The following is a 17,538-nucleotide window of genomic DNA, read 5'->3' as shown; positions in this document are numbered from 1 at the left end:
GTGGACATCTGTTCGATTCCCTTGCTCCTTCGTTTGCAATTGGCATCAGTTCAAGGGAAACGAAGCCAAGTTGCTGAAGCTGCATCTAGAATGCGGACCGAGGCACACACTTAAGGGGAAATGCTTCTTCAGCACATCAGTCCCTACAAAAATCCTAAATATAAAGGATTCTTTTTGCAGTGTTATGCTAGGCCCGAGTGTGTGTGTATGTGTGTACATATCTGAAATGGTATAGGTAGGTTCTCCTGCTTGAGCAGGGGGCTGGACTAGAAGACCTCCAAGGTCCCTTCCAGCTCATTCTATTCTATGTCTCTTTCGGAGCAATGGCTGTTTCTTTTTTAAAATCATTCCCAACTATGGCACACATGTGCCCTAGCAACATCTCCACTGTTTGTTTTTTTTCATGGCTGTGATTTGCCATCAGCTTGGCCCCACCTTATGAGTGAAACTGGTTTAAGTTCTTTTTAGCTGCATCAAACAAAGCAGTGTTTTATCCTTTATCCTATGTAATACACCAGAGGTGTATAAACTCTGTTGAATTTTATTACTCCCCATCCTGGAGGTGATTACAGTGTCCTGAAACAAAAGCAATAGAAGAAAGACAGGGATATCGCATTTCATGTGATGGAATGATTTTCATTTGAGGCAAGGAAAAGTGACAAGCACTAACTCTACAGTGGCAAGAGTCATCCAGCTTCCTTTATGTCGATATAATAGAGTGAAAAAAGGCATTTTATCTCCTTAGCTGTGGCCAAAAGGTAATTGAAGACACCATCAACCAGTAAGTAGGAAATGGCCATAGGTTTTAAATAATCATCGAGGAGGCAACATAAAATGTGTTCTCATCTCCATTACACTGACCCATCAATAGTGATCAGCTATGGAATGGAATGGAATGGAATAGAATTAGAATAGAATAGAACAGCAGAGCTGGAAGAGACCTTGGAGGTCTTCCAGTCAAACCCCCTGCTTAGGTAGGAAACCCAATACCATTTCAGACAAATAGTTATCCAATGTCTTAAAAACATCCAGTGTTGGAGCATTCACAACTTCTGGAGGCAAGTTGTTCCACTTATTAATTGTTCTGTCAGGAAATTTCCCCTTAGCTCTAAGTTGCTTCTCTCCTTGATTGGTTTCCACCCATTGCTTCTTGTCCTACCCTCAGGTGCTTTGGAGAATAGCTTGACTCTCTCTTCTTTGTGGCAGCCCCTGAGATATTGGAACACTGCTATCATGCTGCTGTGGCCTAGAGATGGGGTTCTCGCCTCACAATCCAGGAGGTTGTGAGTTCGATCCTAGGTAGAGGCAGATGTAGGGTCTCCTGCTTGGGCAGGGGGTTGGGCTAGATGACCTGCAAGGTCCCTTCCAACTCTGTTAATTTATTAATGCCTTTCCTTTAGAAGACAATGAATATCATGCCATTGTACGATCCAACGATTCTTGCAGTTACAGGGTTCTTCTTCACAGCCACCTTCACATGCCTTCAATGCCAATATAATTGGGTGTCCAGTAAATCAAGACTACGTTGTGGGCTGCAGTAAGTCATCATTTCATCATTTCAGGATGAAACCATAAAGCCTGCTCATTTTACTGTTACCTCAGCACAGCATTAAGGAGTTATCTCTTTCCCCACATAAATATGCTGCAGACATGTTCTGGCAACAAGTCTTTGTTGTTTGAGTTCCCATGGCATTGTGTTCATTTTGTCCCCTGACCATTAGTAAGACAGCGAACTACCAATATTATTATTATTATTAGCAATATCACAGCTAAAAAAGAGTTTCTGCCTTAACTTGACCACATCCAGCAGTTACAAAGTATGCAAAATTGAACATATTTGGCTGTCTTTTCCATCAGTCAAAATTTATTAGTTGGTAGCAAGTGGGAACACAGCAGCCTTTACTGGCCATTTCAAGTTTTTGCAGGCATGTCTCTTCCCTTCTAGCCCCTGATCAGCCGTATAAAACAACAGTTTGTTGTTATATAGAAAACGTAGATAGTTATATGCTGAGGGTCCATCAGAACTGTGCAAGAGCATTAGAGTCAGTCTCTAAACCTTGGTCAGCAATTCTGTAATGCGTTAACTGGCCCTCAGTGGTCTATTTTAAGACTGAAATAGTCAGCGATGAAAGGATGAGTGCAACCTTTCTTCTCCCTCACCAATTGCTTCATGATCAAAAAAGGGAGGAAACTCACATTTCCTCCAGAATGGCCCCATTCATACGGTGGCACCATAATTAATAGGTGTTTTTGCCACACTTTAGTATCGTGCAGATAAGGAAATAGAGCAGCCAATCCATTTGTTTTGTTCATCAAGTTGTGCGCGCACAAAATCAGAACAGACCAGAAGAGTCACCACAGGGATCATCAGCAGGGATATGTTATAATCTTCTGCTGATTAAAGGATAGATATTTCAAGTCAGAAGTGGGGAAATATTAAAATATACTTTACTAGATGGGAAGACCTCTGGGGTAGTATACACTTACCTTCCCTACCGGTTCGCAAATGTGAGCATGCACATGTTCAGCCTTCCACACATGAGCTTGTGGTGGAAAAAGGGCCTAAATGGGATGCCATACAGCAGGGATGGGTGGGTGGAGCCACCTGTGAATCCCGCTATCTGTTTGGGCGAACCAGTCCAAACCAGTTGAATTCCACCTTTGGAAGGCCTCCATATCCACCTATTATTTTGGTAATGTTCTCACAGTTCGAAACCTGATACAGACACTACAATATTCCTGGAACCAGGTGAAAGGGTGTTTTAAATTGTTTACGTGTTTTGTTATAATGTTTTAAAAATTGTAAGGATTTTATTGTTTTGTATGTGACTATGATAGGAATAGTATGATTTTTTTTCAAATGTAAATAGCCTGTTTAAATTTCTTATGACCAAGCATTGTGCTGGCATACATAAGATTCTTCTATAATTTAATGTGACTTATAAACTAGAAAGTCTACCCTGCTCCAAATATTCATGGTTTATCCACCACACCAAACCAACCACAAAGTAGCATCTATTGACTGTTCTCCTAGCAGAAGCCGATTGTAGAGGATAGAATTCACTCATGCTGTGACTTGAGTCAGTTTGGTGTAGCGGTTAAGACATCGAGCTAGAAACCAGAAGACCATGAGTTCTAGTCCTGTTTTAGACTCAAAGCCAGCTGGATGACCTTAGGCCAGTCATTTTCTCTCAGCCCTAAGAAGAAAGCAGTGGCAAAACCATTCTGAAATCTTGCCAATAACTTGTAGTTGCTAGGCATCAAGACTGACTGAAAGGCATTCAAAATATAAAAACGTGACTTGAGAATGTGATCTGTTTGCCACCTTATTAAAAATTAGACCAATAGGCAAGGGAGATAACGTTCAATAATAAAGAAATGTCATACTGCACCATAAGAAAGGACTGGATCCAAATATTGTCTAAAGGGTGATTTAATTTCCCAGATCTAGGAGCAATCTTGCATTTAAGTTATGACATAATGTTCTATCAAGTCATCTACTCCTCCCCCATGATGGCACAATTCAAAGAGCATTGTGTCCAATATCTATTATCATTTTTTTCTCAGAAAACATTGAGTATGGTAGACTCATACACATGTGACATAGAGAGATGTTAGGACAGGCTGATTTCTCTATAACTACTGGTATATTAATTACTATTAGATTATGAAAATTCTATATAGAAAAGTAAGGGCTTAGAAGTACAAAAATAATATAATAAGCAAGAAATCATAAATGTTCTTCATATCCATTGCTTCCCTGTTGTACAGTTAATGTAATCTGTAAAGGCCAATCACTCCCTTCCCCATTCGCCTCTAATACCAGAAGTGAGCGTAAGTAAGAAAAATCGACTACAGAGAGAGATTGCAGGGTAACATGAACCATGGGAAAAATATGTTGAGTCCCTATCTACCATATGCTTACAAGCTTGAACTTTAATTCTGAAACTTTCCTGGGGAAAATCCATAGTTAAGGGCAAAAAAATATGTCCTTTCATGGCATCCTGGATTTGCTGTTTGGAATGACTGCTTCATTCTGTCCAATTATAAACCATGAGGTTAACAGGTGTGGTCAGAAATCTATCTGAAAAAAATGGCGGGAAAGCCACAACGAATGAAATTATTGCAGTGCGTACTAAACATACAGGCTTATGACTCATAAACAGCACCTCATATTCATCTCTAAGTGGAAGCCTCACTCTTCCATTTAGAACATGGTCTATCTAAAATCTGGTTCAGTTAAAAGAAATAAAATATAATAAAAAAGACATTCATTTTATTTTAATTTGGTAATATTTGTAGGCACACAATGTTAGTAGGTACTCTGTGGTTTGAAGAACACTATGACCCAAAGCAGGAAAAAATGCATAGAAAATGTGAAATCTGTATATGAGACCAAGATATATGTAATTGACAAATATATCTTCTTATGTTTATGTAACTGGATATAAACTTATGGGTAAGCTACAACAATTGTAGGAATGTTGTAGCTTACCCGTAAGTTTATATCCAGTTACAAGTTTATATCCCCCAATAGTTTAGAATTTTAAGGGTATATAATTAACCATTTCACAAAAATCCCAGCAGAAGCACGTACAATACACTGATGTGTAAAACATCATCCAGCCACAACTCAAATGTCCTCCTCCTATCCCCAGTAGGAGTTTAGTCACATGTGCAACTAAATCTTCTTATTGCTGCTTGCAAGGAAGAAGCAAATACAGTATCAACATAGAAATCAGATACTGATCTCTTCTGCCACCTACAGGTCATTGCCTATTCCTACATGAATAACCTAAACATACACTGATCAAGCTGAAACAGGTTGCACATGAGAAATTGTCCAGACTCCATTAACACAGAATCCAATGCTTAGCAAAATGAAATTACAACATCTAAATATTCTGAAAGTATGAATACTACATGCTAAATGGTACTTTCAAAAAATATAAATTTTCTGAATGTTTTTCAATAGTGGATTAAAACGATTTTAGCTGGTAAGGGACAAAACCCAACCAAACTCCTTAAAAGCACAGGGGTGGAAAGATAATATTTAACAATGAGTGGATTGAGTTTGTATGCTGTCTGACTCTCAATAACTCTTGGCAAATCCAAAAGGTACACTTAGTTGTGCACTTTTTTTTTCTTTTGTAAAGCAGGGATATTCCATAGTGGTTCTCTACTTGTAGCACTTTCCAAATTGCAGAAAAAGATAAAAGGTTTTCAAAAAGCAAATATTTCTTGATGATGCAAATTGCAAGTTAAAAGAATAAGCTGATATGGAAGGCATTCCTTCATGCCACCTAATATGCTCTTTAGTTATCAATGAAGGAACATTTACTGCGCAATATTATCATAGTTCTAAAAATGGTCTTGCACAGAGAAGAGCAAGAAAAATTAAGCCATCTATACTAAACTTGATATTCCAAATTTCTTTTTTAATTCTCCCTTGCAACATATATACTTGCAACACCCAGTTTTTAAAAGTGCATTTAGACTCTAAACAAAACACTGGATTTTTGAAGGCCCAAGCTTCATTTGATCACTGTGAATAAGTAGTCTTGAGCTTGAAATTATTATAGTTTGCACACAGTCAGCGAAAGGTTTAGACTGGTTGTTTATTATTATTACCTATTATTATTATCATCATCACAACAACAGAATTGTATCACAGCGGCCAGTTGTTTCGCCGGATTTGGCATTGATTACTAGTCGGGCCCCACCCAGGGGCCTAGGACGTCGTAACATATTTTCGTAATATGCATGCAGATCCAAGCAGTGCGGCTTTTTGCATTTGACTGATTATCATTGTTGTTGTTGTTGTTGATTTCATAGTCAACCAAATGTTTAGACTAGATTTAGCATTTTTTAATCCATTTATTCAATTCTTCCTAAGGACTGGGATGGAGAGATGTTGTTGTTTCCTAATGCATTATTTTGGTTCATCACATAATTAGTCAGGTGTTTAAACTGGATTTGGCATGGTTATCCACCTATTTAGTACTTCACAAGGACTGGGGATAGATAAGCACATGTCGTTTGGTGGTGCTAAAGGTATTGCAGCAAACTGTAAGCTGTCTTTTCTTTGCTTTCTTTTGCCACAGTCATTTTACTTCTATTTGCAGGTCTTTGTATTTTGTGATTTTCTTCAGCGCTTTATCTTCTATTCTTCTGTCCGCAGTTTCTTCTGCTATGTCCACGGTGCAGACTTTTTGGTCGTTCTTATCAACAATTGTTAAGTCTAGGGTGTTATGTGGCTGGTGCCTGTCTGTTTCAATTCTAAAGTTGCTGACCACTTTAGCTTCTTCATTTTCTATTACTGTATCTATTTTGTGGCCATATCAGTCCTGTGGGCAAATGGTTTTCTTGCAGATCTTCCAATCCACCGTTGTTCTTTGGAAACGGAAACAGAAACCGCTTTGGTCGCATTGATGGATGATCTTTGGAGAGCCAGAGATGAAGGACATCCCTCCATCCTGGTCCTCCTTGACCTCTCAGCGGCTTTCGATACCATCGACCATGGTATCCTTCTGCGACGACTGCGGGAGGTGGGAGTGGGAGGCACCGTGCTACGGTGGTTCTCCTCCTACCTCTCGGACAGGTCACAGTCGGTGTTAGTGGGAGGGCAGAGATCGTCCCCAAGGCCCCTAAATTATGGGGTGCCGCAGGGTTCGGTCTTATCCCCCCTACTATTCAACATCTACATGAAACCGCTGGGAGAGATCATCCGCAGGCACGGGATTAGATACCATCAATATGCGGACGATACTCAATTGTATCTGTCCGCCCCGTGCCAAATCAATGAAGCGGTTGACGTGATGGGCCGGGGTCTTGAGGCCGTTATGGACTGGATGAGGATTAACAAGCTTGTGCTCAACCCAGAAAAGACCGAGTGGCTGTTGTGTTTCCCTCCCAAAGATTTGGCCAACATTCCAACACTCAGGCTGGGGGGTCAAATTTTACACCCCTCAGAGAGGGTTCGCAATCTGGGAGTCCTCCTGGATCCACAGCTGTCATTCGACCACCATTTAGCGGCTGTGACCAGGGGGGCATTCGCCCAGGTACGCCTGGTGCGCCAGTTGCGACCCTACCTGAACCGGGAGGCACTCACAACAGTCACTCGGGCCCTTGTGATCTCTAGGCTGGAATACTGCAATGTGCTCTACATGGGGCTGCCCTTGAGGAGCATCCGGCGACTTCAGTTAGTGCAGAACGCGGCCGCGCGAGTGATCGCGGGTGCACCCCGATTCACCCGCATAACACCTATCCTCCGCGAGCTGCGCTGGCTACCTGTCGATCTCCGGATGCGCTTCAAGGTGCTTTTACTCACCCATAAAGCCCTACATGGCAGTGGATCTGGATACTTGAGAGACCGCCTTCTGCCGATTACCTCCCTACGACCTATAAGATCGCATAGACTGGGCCTCCTCCGCATTCCATCGGCCAGCCAGTGTCGGCTGGCAACTACAAGGAGGAGGGCCTTTTCAGCAGTCGCCCCGACCCTTTGGAACGAGCTCCCCGTGGAGATTCGTACCCTCTCCACCGTCCAAGCCTTCCGCATAGCCTTGAAGAACTGGCTCGCCCGTCAGGCCTGGGGATAAGGACCGTTACCCCGCCCGAATATTGAATGTATGGTGTCGATTTTATTATATGTTGTCGTCTTAATGTTGTATTCCCCCTCCCTTGGTTTTCTGTGAGCCGCCCTGAGTCCCCTCAGGGAAAAGGGCGGCCTACAAATGTCAATAAAACCTAAAACCTAAAAACCTTACTTCATCATACTGTTGTTTATAGGTAATCTGTGCAACCTTCTTGCAGCAGCTGACTAGATGCTCCACTCTTTCTTCAGCTTATTATTGAGAACGTGTGTAATTCACTAACAAGCACAGCAGACAGAAATGGATGAAACAGTCCATGTGGAATTGGAAGTTAGAAAGTGAGAGAAATCCAGGGGCCGTGGGTTTTGTTGCTTATGTTCAGGAATGTCTTTGCTTCTAAATGCCTTTTGCCACCTTTTGTCCTGCATGGATGTGCTCATCTTTGGTACTATGAAAAACAGGATAGTCCCTATTCTTTTAATCAAGCAATATGGTTTGTAAGACAAATGGGGTCATTCATGTTTTTCAGAATTAAAATTGATTTATGTACTTCAATTTGATGCATATTTTTATAACACCTATTTCATTTCCTTCATAGCAGCAGTTGCTCCATTATTTTAAACATTTCTTTAGCCCCATAGAAATATGTATTTATATGAGTAATTAGTTTGAGTGATTAGTTATATAATGGGATTGGAGCAGTAGAAAATGTAGTCTCTTCTCTACTCTATTTAACTCATAGCTCCATCATTAATTTTTTGTTCTGTTTCCAAACCATATTCATTCGTCCTGAAGACACAGGTTTACAACTTTAGCATTTTCATATGCATGGTTAGTCAGCAGTTGTCTTTCGGGATTTGAAATTTGGATCAACAAGCAGAAGTAATTTTTTCAACATGCTGCATTTCTAAAATAATATGCATGTTCTTTAGTAGTATGCAAAGCACAGCAAACTATTCCTATATACCAATACACATAAAATTTAAAAATAGTGACTAGGAGGAGAAACAAACTATAATAATGTGAAACTGATTTGCCTTTACTTTATATGTGCTTCCATAATAACAGATTTCTACACCACTAAAGATTGAAAGAGTTTAGTATAATGAGATAAATACTATTAATATTATTTCAGTGCATCACCTTCACCAGCTGTCTATCTTACTTCAGTAGAAGAATTCACTGAATGAATATTCAGATCCTGAAAAATCTTACCATCATCCTTCCTTGCCCAGATTTTCAGGTTTTGGATTTCAACTTTCATAATTTCATCTTCCATAGCTTATGAAAGAAATCCAAAATTATTGGAATTATCCAATATCTAAAATGCAAGAGGGGGGGGAGACACTCAAAAGAGTCGGGATGGTGGCTATGATTACATGCACATATGCACAACACATGTAAATAACAAACAAGGCAAAGATCAGATAGTTGCAGCCAACATACTGAGTTTTTTTTTGACACACACTCATACAAAGTCTACAGACACCTGTGTCCAATGCATTTGGCATGTACTTGATGATGCTGGAAGCTTTTTTAAATAAATAATCCAGCTGAACAAAGACGGAAACAAAGATAATCTTATAGTGGCATCTGGGATGAGTTTGAACAGTTAGTCCCAAGGGACAGAGATTCCCAGAGTTGTGGGTATAATCATCTTTATTTTAGACCCTTGCCCAACCCAGTTGCCCAAAGCCTGCAGGAAGCAGGCTTGTGAGCTGATCCATGTGAAGGTTAATGCCTCTTAGAGAGGAAGGGATGGCTCCATTGGTTCTGAAAGAAGTGGTGGTTTGCCCCATCAAGAGATCATTGTTGGATCTGGAAAATAGTTTGTCCAGCTTTCAACCTTCTGTTTTAGGGAAGGTTGTTGAGAACATGATCAGCCTCCAGCTGCAGTGAATTATTAGACTGTTGGAATGATCAAGCATCAGTGGAGTCTCACGTTTTTTAAAACTATGAAACCATTCCCTCTCGTTTAATTCTTCTGCCCTACCTATCTTTTTTTCACTTTATTTTGTGAAGAGTTTTGGAAAATTCATAAACTTACAGACCAGGCTGCAGAGTACTTTGGAGTTTATTTCCAAAGGGACTTCAGAGTAAACAGGAATGAGGCTATGGCACCTCACTGCAACGCTTTAAAGTAGCTGGGATTATTTCTTTCCACAACTGTCATGTGATACCAGGAAAAAAGTGATCTGCTTTAAAGTGTTGTATTCCTACGTAATCCAAACCACATTTTGGAAATCAAATCTGAAGCTCTGCACAGCCCTACTGTAGATTGTTTGGCTTGACTTGGCTTACAACTAATTTGGATGACTAATATGGCTAACTTTTTTCTATCAGTAAAAACATCCTGTGGTTTTTTGTTTTGTCTATTCTGTGTTGCAACTTCATCCTGCATGGAAGCTCATTAATCCAAAATCAGCCTGATCCATGATCATCTCTTATATATCATGGATTATATACTGACAATTCTAAATCATAACTTTCTTAACCGAATAGCTACTTCCCCTTATTCCATTTACACCAGTATATCTCTATAAATTTCTAGTTTCCTGGAGTCATACACAAAGCAGCCACTGAGTTTGCATTATGTTAACAGCTCACATTCTTGCTCATGTAATAGGTAGGAGTAGGAATAATTGCCTATGTCAAGCATATTTCCTGAACGCTTAGCTTTGTCTAGGAACAAGGGCATTTGGAAGATTTCCAGTTGGACCCTTTTGATCAAGCATTGGCACATTTTATTTATTTATTTTACAATCTTTTATACTGTTCTAATAAACACAAACTCTGAGTGAGTTCACAACACAGAAGCTGAACCTCCTCTAGCTCATACTACAACAATGAAGTGCTAGATGGTTATTTAACAACTGATCTGTATGAGCCAGAATAGGCTTCATGGTCTGCTGAAATAAGAATAGGGTAGGAGTCAGGTATACAGTATTTCTGGGTGCAATGTATTCCACAAGGGTGAAAGCTAGAGGAAAGATCCTTGTTGGAGGATCTTTAAGGGTCCATGAGGAGCAGATTACAAAATCATTGGCTTCTATAGACACACTGGAGATAAACCCATTGTAGATGTTCATAATAGGTACAATGGTTCCATACTGCTTTTTTTTCCAGCCAACTTAATTGGCCAGGAATCACTATTACTGATTGAGGGCTAAATTAATCCAATTTATTTCTACAAATTGAAGTTTGGCAAGATTTTCAGCAAGAACAAGTAGGGAGTCCACATTGTAAGATGTAATTATTTTGTATTTCACTGAAAACTTTAGATTCTTGCTGACTTATCTGTTTATATGAATATTTTAGACCAGCATTAAGGCAATGAAATTTATTAGTAGCACGTATTGTTAGTAGGCACCTGCTCACTCACCTGAGAATATAACCAAGTCTCATGTTAGCCTCCCACAGTAAGAAATACTTTATTTAAAATTATACATAAATTGATTAAAAATTATGACTCATTTCTTTCTAAGGGCAACACTTGATGTTTCTTAGTTGTACCTAGTAATTCTTTCCCTATATTTTTTTACCTTCTCCCCCCCCCCACCATATATTTTACTGTAACTAGCCAGAAAATATTTCTTAGAAAAATCACTGACTCTATACTCTTTTCCTTTAATTATTCTTCAGGGAGCTTGCAGGGATCCAGATTCAGAGCAGGTACTATAAGCTTCCCATTCCCTGGGAACCTTTGCCTTTAACGATCATCTTAACCAATTTCGTTGTATACATGATGTACAATGACAATAAAGGCTATCTTGACAACTTCCAGTATTAGAAGAAAGAGTTTTGATTCCCAACCAGCAAAAATAATTCTGCCCATCAACCATTGGGACATGTGGAACCAGATTAGCTATGGAAATCACAGTTGTTCAAAACTCTCTTGCTATTTGGGCTATTTCTTTTCCAATAGTTTTCTTTTATCTTATGCTGCAATTCCTATCCTATGTCTCCAGGCTTTTTCATTAGCTCTGACATATATATGGATACACATTACACCTGACTGCTCTTCACAATAAACAAATGCAAGTTCTAATTTTACAGTGCATGTATTGTTCAATTTGTAATAAGATCGACAGATCTACATTCAATGCAGAGGATATTTTTCGTTTGCTCTTCTGAAGACTTTTATCAAAAAGAAAAATACATTTGTTCACTCCAGATATCAATGAATAGCAGTCTAGTTGAGAGGTTTTCAGTCTTTTTAGTCTGGGGAATCTCTTTGTTAAAATAAACATTTCCCACAACCCTTGATCAAGAGGCAATGCTCCAATGTTAAAAAAAAGAGATTTTTTTCAAATGATTTCCTCCCTCCTTTTCTGTCTCTCACAGAACCTCACTGGCTTCTCAAGTTGAAAATGTTTGATCTATTTGACTGGACTTCTCCTAAGCACCTTGTATTTTAAAGGTTAAATGGCATTTAAATTAAAAATTAATGGCATTTACCTGCCAACATGTAATATGCTTTACAGAGTTACTATAAAGTGTCACTGTGCACCTTCTACTTCAAACAGATTCAGTTTAATTAAGTTCAAGTGAAGTGGATCTTACCATACTAAAATTCTACTTTACTAGTAAAACAGCTGGTAAGTGATAGCTTGAAGTGGTTCTTTGCCTCTTTGGGCCCACAACAGGTAAGGAACATTTGTCCTTGTGAAGGTCACACCTAACACCTGTTCATAGGGACAGAAACACGTGCACAAATCATCTCTTATTGTAATTGCTTAAGACTGCCATTAGCAATGAGGAAGCAGCAATCTCTGCCATGATATTCAACTAAAGACGTTATTAATTGATGACAAGGGACAAATAGCCAGAACTCCACAGTCTGCAACAATAAAAGGCTAGACTCTAACTCTCTCTTCACAGGGGCCAGAAGAATCTAAAGAATCGGACTTTCTTTTAAAAAGCTCTGAGACAATAAGAGGAACTGTGTAATTGTTGTGGATCTGTTGCATTATCCACTCCAGTTACACAGTCCTAGAAACCAACAGGTTTTCTTTTATTCTACCACAGAGCATTGTATTTCATGTTATTTCTCTGCAGCTTAAAAGATCAGCGTAAACAATCATGGACTTGCTCTAAGAGTAGCCAACTATTTCTTCCATCTAAGTCAGTGGTAGTCAACCTTTCTCTACCTACCGCCCACTAATGGATCTTTCTTGATGGAAAAATTTCCTTACCGCCCACCAGTTTTTGCGCAAGTGCGGAACATGAGCATATTTCTTTTTTTCTGACATGGGTTCTAAATTTGTTTCACAATTTAACAACTACTTTTACTCTTACATTTTGATCTGCACTCCACACAGTGCTTTTTCCCCTCCTCTTTTCCCTTTTATTACAAACACCAAAAACAATGCTGTATTAGGTGCCAATTTTTATTAAGTGTCACCATCAAAACAAAATTCCTTTTCCTGCCTTTTTCTTCTTTACCTTTCTTATAGTATTACACTATATCAAGGATCTCTTTTTCCCTTTTTTATTTTCTCCTTCTTCTTCCTTTACTTATTTCTTTATTTTATTTTATAAGATAACAAAACTTAATTTATGAACCAGACTAAACACTGCTTACTCTCCTCCTTTATTTTATCCCCTTTTCTCTATTTTTCTTCCCTTTTTTGTTAATTTTTTTTTATCTTTTCCTTTTTATCTCCTTTTTTTTACCTTCCTTAGGGCAATGTACAAAAGTAAGATTGAGCTAGTTAGACCACTTATTATTATTAGCCAACAACAATTCTCTCCTGCCTATAACTTTTCTTTCTCCTATTTTGCAACTGCTCTGCTCCGCTTCTGCCTGTTCCTGCTATCAGTTTCCACTCCTCCCCATCTTCTTTCCACGTGTTTGCTTGTTTGCGTGCATGCGCACGTTGGATAATTGATGTGTGCGCTCACGCCTGCCCACTCACTCAAAAGGATGTTTTGACCTCCAAAGTCCCTATTGCCCACCTGGAATCCCGAAACGCCCACTAGTGGGCGGTAGGGACCAGGTTGATGACCCATGATCTAAGTAAAAGAAAATGTGTGCTATAAGCAGCAGCATTTCAAAGATTTGAATTCCACTCATATAAACTATAAAGATATAAAATGTCCAATGGGTTTCTCATAATTTTCTGCATATAAGATGCTTAACTGATCTTTCAGTTTTGAATAAAGGACCACCACCTTTTATGAAGTTATTTGAAATCAGTTCTTATTGTACAGAACAAGTTCTGTATTTAATGACTATAAATTCTTTGTAGCTTTTTAAAAAAAAATAATCCCAATCTTCACATATTATGTGATGTTCTTCAGGGCATTTTTTTTCTTTCTTTACAAGAAAAGGCATTTATTCCACGTTAATATTTTTCTTTGTTTTAAGGATTTTTAATATGTGCACATAGTTCTTTCTCATCATCTTTTAAGCACAATTTTAATAGATTTTTGAAACTTTGGTGACTAATATATTTTTCTGCTTGCTGTTCAGGTTCGCTTGTCAAAAGGTATTATCACTGAAATTACTTTTTGAATGACTTTTCTTAGATTATTATCTTCTAGATAATATGCCTTTATTCTTCTTTGCGTATCTTTTTAATGCTTGTCTCAAAACAATGTAGCTTTTTCATTATTGTTCACTGCCCAGAGTCAATTGGATTGAGACAGGCAGCTACAGAAATTAAGTAAATATCTATTATGTTGCTAATAGTGAAATTCAGATGTGTTAATTGGAAGTTCACATTTTCCTCGCCTGACTTGAAATGTTCACTGTATCATTTATAAAACCACACGCTTTCTTGACAACAGAAGAACTTTGAAACTTTTATTTACTTCTTCAGTTCTTTTTAAATAAAACATTTAGGCTGAGCTTCTTTTGTCAGTGAGGAGGTACCAGAAAATTCACACATTTTTCCTTCTAAAATTTCTTTACTGTGAGTCACATTCATATATTTGAAATCTGAATGTTCCGATATCAGCAAGGCCAATTAAAATGGATGAGATCCCAAAATAAAAACTACTTTGGGCTTTCCTATATAACGGAAAAGTCCTTCTTTATAAGGGCTTGATGGAATGCCAGTGTAGAAATGCCTTACTTGGACTCCACTCTGGTTTACATGAGACAACTTTTTTCCCAATGCCACTCTTTTTCATGGTATGCTAACATGTGCATCTCTCTAGTTCTTGAGTCAGCAGAAGAGATAATCAGTATAATTTGTTCTACCCTGACAGCTAAGATCTAATCTGCCTAAACAATGAGGCTTGCAAATAAATTCTTCATGGCTTTACAGTACTTAAGGACAATACAAAGGCAGTGATTAGTAGATTTGCCCTGCTTCAGCTCCCCTCCCATCCAGTATTATCAGCTAAAAATAATAACACCAGATAGGTGATGTTAGGGAGGACTCTTTTAAATAATACGTATTGGCTGTTAATCTGGCTTGAATTCTTGTAGGTCCAGTATTGGCAATGGTCATCACTTCTATGTTCTCTACCAATATTGATATGAAAAACATGTGAGACATACATCCTAAGTACTTGTCTGAAAGAAAAGAATCATATGTGATTAGGGGTGGGCTTCAAAAATTTCAACAAGATGTTCTCTGCCTGGTTGCTGGATGATGTGGCGATGGTGGGCATGGCCTAGTCAGCCTCCTGCATCAGGGCAGGGGGGCCTTTTTCACCTTCCCCAGGCTCAGGAGGCTTTCCTTGAGCCTCTGGGAAGGCGAAAACTGACTCCCCCGAGCTCCGGAAGCCCTTCTGGAACTTCCAGGAGGCCTGTTTTTTCCCCTCCCCGAGCCTCCGCATGGGCCCTGCACTTACCTCCCATCCAAAATGGACCATGTGGAGACTCCTGGGAGGGATGGGAGGGGCAAGCCAGGGGTAGGATTTGGAGGTTCTCTGAACTGGCTGTAACATTAGCAACCTGAAGCAGCTGACACCTATATGTGATCATCCTAAACCTGGCAGCTCTCAATTGTGTTGATGCTCCTTCTTTGAGAACCCACAGCTAACAAGCCATACTGAGGGCAGTAAAGATATAATATGGTTTGGTTCTGGCTTGCAGCAAGGGGTGAATCCAACCAACTGTAGTCTATCCCTAGTTAAATCATAACTTAACATAATATATGCCCTAAATTAAAGATGTTTTCAACTTGAAAAAAAGTAAGGTATTACATATTTATAAGGATACTACTGACCTTAGTTCATTAAGCAAACATCTCTCTTCTTCCTTCCTAAATTAAGAAGTTTTTAATTTAAATCTTGGATGAAAATAACAACAACAGCATTATGACTTACTGTTTGTTATACATGTACAAGGCATAGTGGTTTTGGACCTGACAGAGGGCAGTTTCTCTGAGGATGAAAAACTGTATTGCACAGATCAAGGCTGCCTCCTCCATCTGCACCTGGGAATGAGTCCCAGACTAGAGTCCTCATGCCTAAAATTTGACTTCATAAAAGAAAGCATAGTACCTGCATATGCTTCATGCCCGAATTCTTCCAGATGCAGCCAAGGCAGAGTGCATTGCAGTAATGGTGCCTCAGGGTGACACAGGCCTCCACTGCAGTATAAGGAGCAGCACAGAGATACAGGCAAGCATATTCAGACTTCAATTTCATCCTAAGTATTCCCAGCCTGGGATCTACCAGATGTGTTTGGATTTCAACTGCTACGTTCCCAAACAACCTGATCAAGGACATCAGGTGAGGTTGTGTGTGTGTGTGTGTGTGTGTGTGTGTATGTGTGTGTGTGTCTGATCTATTGATACTCAGAGCTTTTTTTAAAAAATGACATGAAAAATGAGTTACTCAAGGAAGATATTGATACAATTTTCTCCTGGGATTGAAATAACCTACTTTCAGATTTGAGAAAGGGCAGGATTGTGGGTTACATCCCCAATTACATGACCCAGAATAAATAGGGTAACGTTGATGTTCTTACCCGTAAGGCCAAATTGTCCTTACAGTGTAGACTGATTCCACACTCATCAGTAATTTCAGAAAGATCTTCATCTTCAAACTCTTCTAGACTGATGTCGTGGGTGAGCCTAGACAACACAAATATCATACAATTATCCATCAGAGAAAACAAGTATATAAGAATTTATGAAGTTCAGTATGGAAGGGGAAAATAATCCTTCCATACTGAATTCTTTTACTTAGTCTACAAAAAATCTCAAGAGGTTCTGGGCTGTATGTATGTGTTCAAACAGCCATCAAGCCACTTTTTTTTGCTTGAAAAAACCTGAAAATGCAGTTGGACTTGGAACCAGGAGGCAGAGTGAGGCAAGAATATCTGCAACAAAGGAAATTGCTCACTCACAGAGCCTTGTCTTAAAAAAGCAATGTTGCCTTGCAGTGGTATCAAATGGATACCACAGCTGAGCCAGAAATAAACTGTCTCAACCATTGAAACACTCAGGGACAACTTCATGAGATCAAAGGGCCCTGGAGACACCTCCAGGTGGTGAAATATCTGTGATGCCTTTCTTACATCAAAACAGGACCTATACTTGAGGCGTCTAAGAAGCTGCAAGGGTACTTATTTCTCTAAAATAAATTGCTCTATAGTATTTATCTGCTCAATTTATAATACGTGCACAAGACACACATTTTTTAACTACAAAAGAAGCAGCGCATGCTAAAAAGACCATTGCATTTTGGGATCCCTAGCACCATAGATGTATGTTTTGGTTGTTGCTGTATAGCTTCATTATTTAGTCCAATTTCCTCTCAGTCAGGGATAGGATCAAAGCACAGTTTCTTCATTCCTACATACAACATTTGATTTCAGAGTTTTTGAAAGTAAACAATCTTTCCTGATCAATCACTTGTAGGAAGCAGAGATTCTCCTCACTTTCCTATAACCATAGGCTTCAGTCCATTTAAGCAGACATTAATCAGTTTCACACTATCTATAGAAAAGTATACGCATTCATTTTTTCTACTTTAGATC

The 17,538-nt window shown here is 39.1% G+C and overlaps 1 protein-coding gene across 3 annotated transcripts in view; it reads right to left on the bottom strand.

Moving 5' to 3' along the window:
- MAPK8IP1 (mitogen-activated protein kinase 8 interacting protein 1) overlaps positions 1-17,538 on the bottom strand; it is a 60,327-nt gene that overhangs the window by 24,736 nt on the left and 18,053 nt on the right. For all 3 annotated transcript variants that reach the window (XR_015697325.1, XM_014060319.2, XM_014060325.2), the window contains exon 2: positions 16,525-16,630. Coding sequence is in view for 2 of the 3 variants with exons in the window: in XM_014060319.2 (XP_013915794.2) it covers positions 16,525-16,630 (106 nt within the window). In the remaining variant the exon portion in view is untranslated. The remainder of the gene's footprint in view (positions 1-16,524; positions 16,631-17,538) is intronic.

Source organism: Thamnophis sirtalis, unplaced genomic scaffold, assembly GCF_051295495.1.
Source record: "Thamnophis sirtalis isolate CommonGarterSnake01/CBP01778 unplaced genomic scaffold, rThaSir2_p1.2 scaffold_1, whole genome shotgun sequence".
Lineage (NCBI taxonomy): Eukaryota > Metazoa > Chordata > Lepidosauria > Squamata > Natricidae > Thamnophis > Thamnophis sirtalis.
The sequence above is the reverse complement of the archived record's forward strand: the minus strand, read 5'-3'. Positions and strand labels throughout refer to the sequence as shown.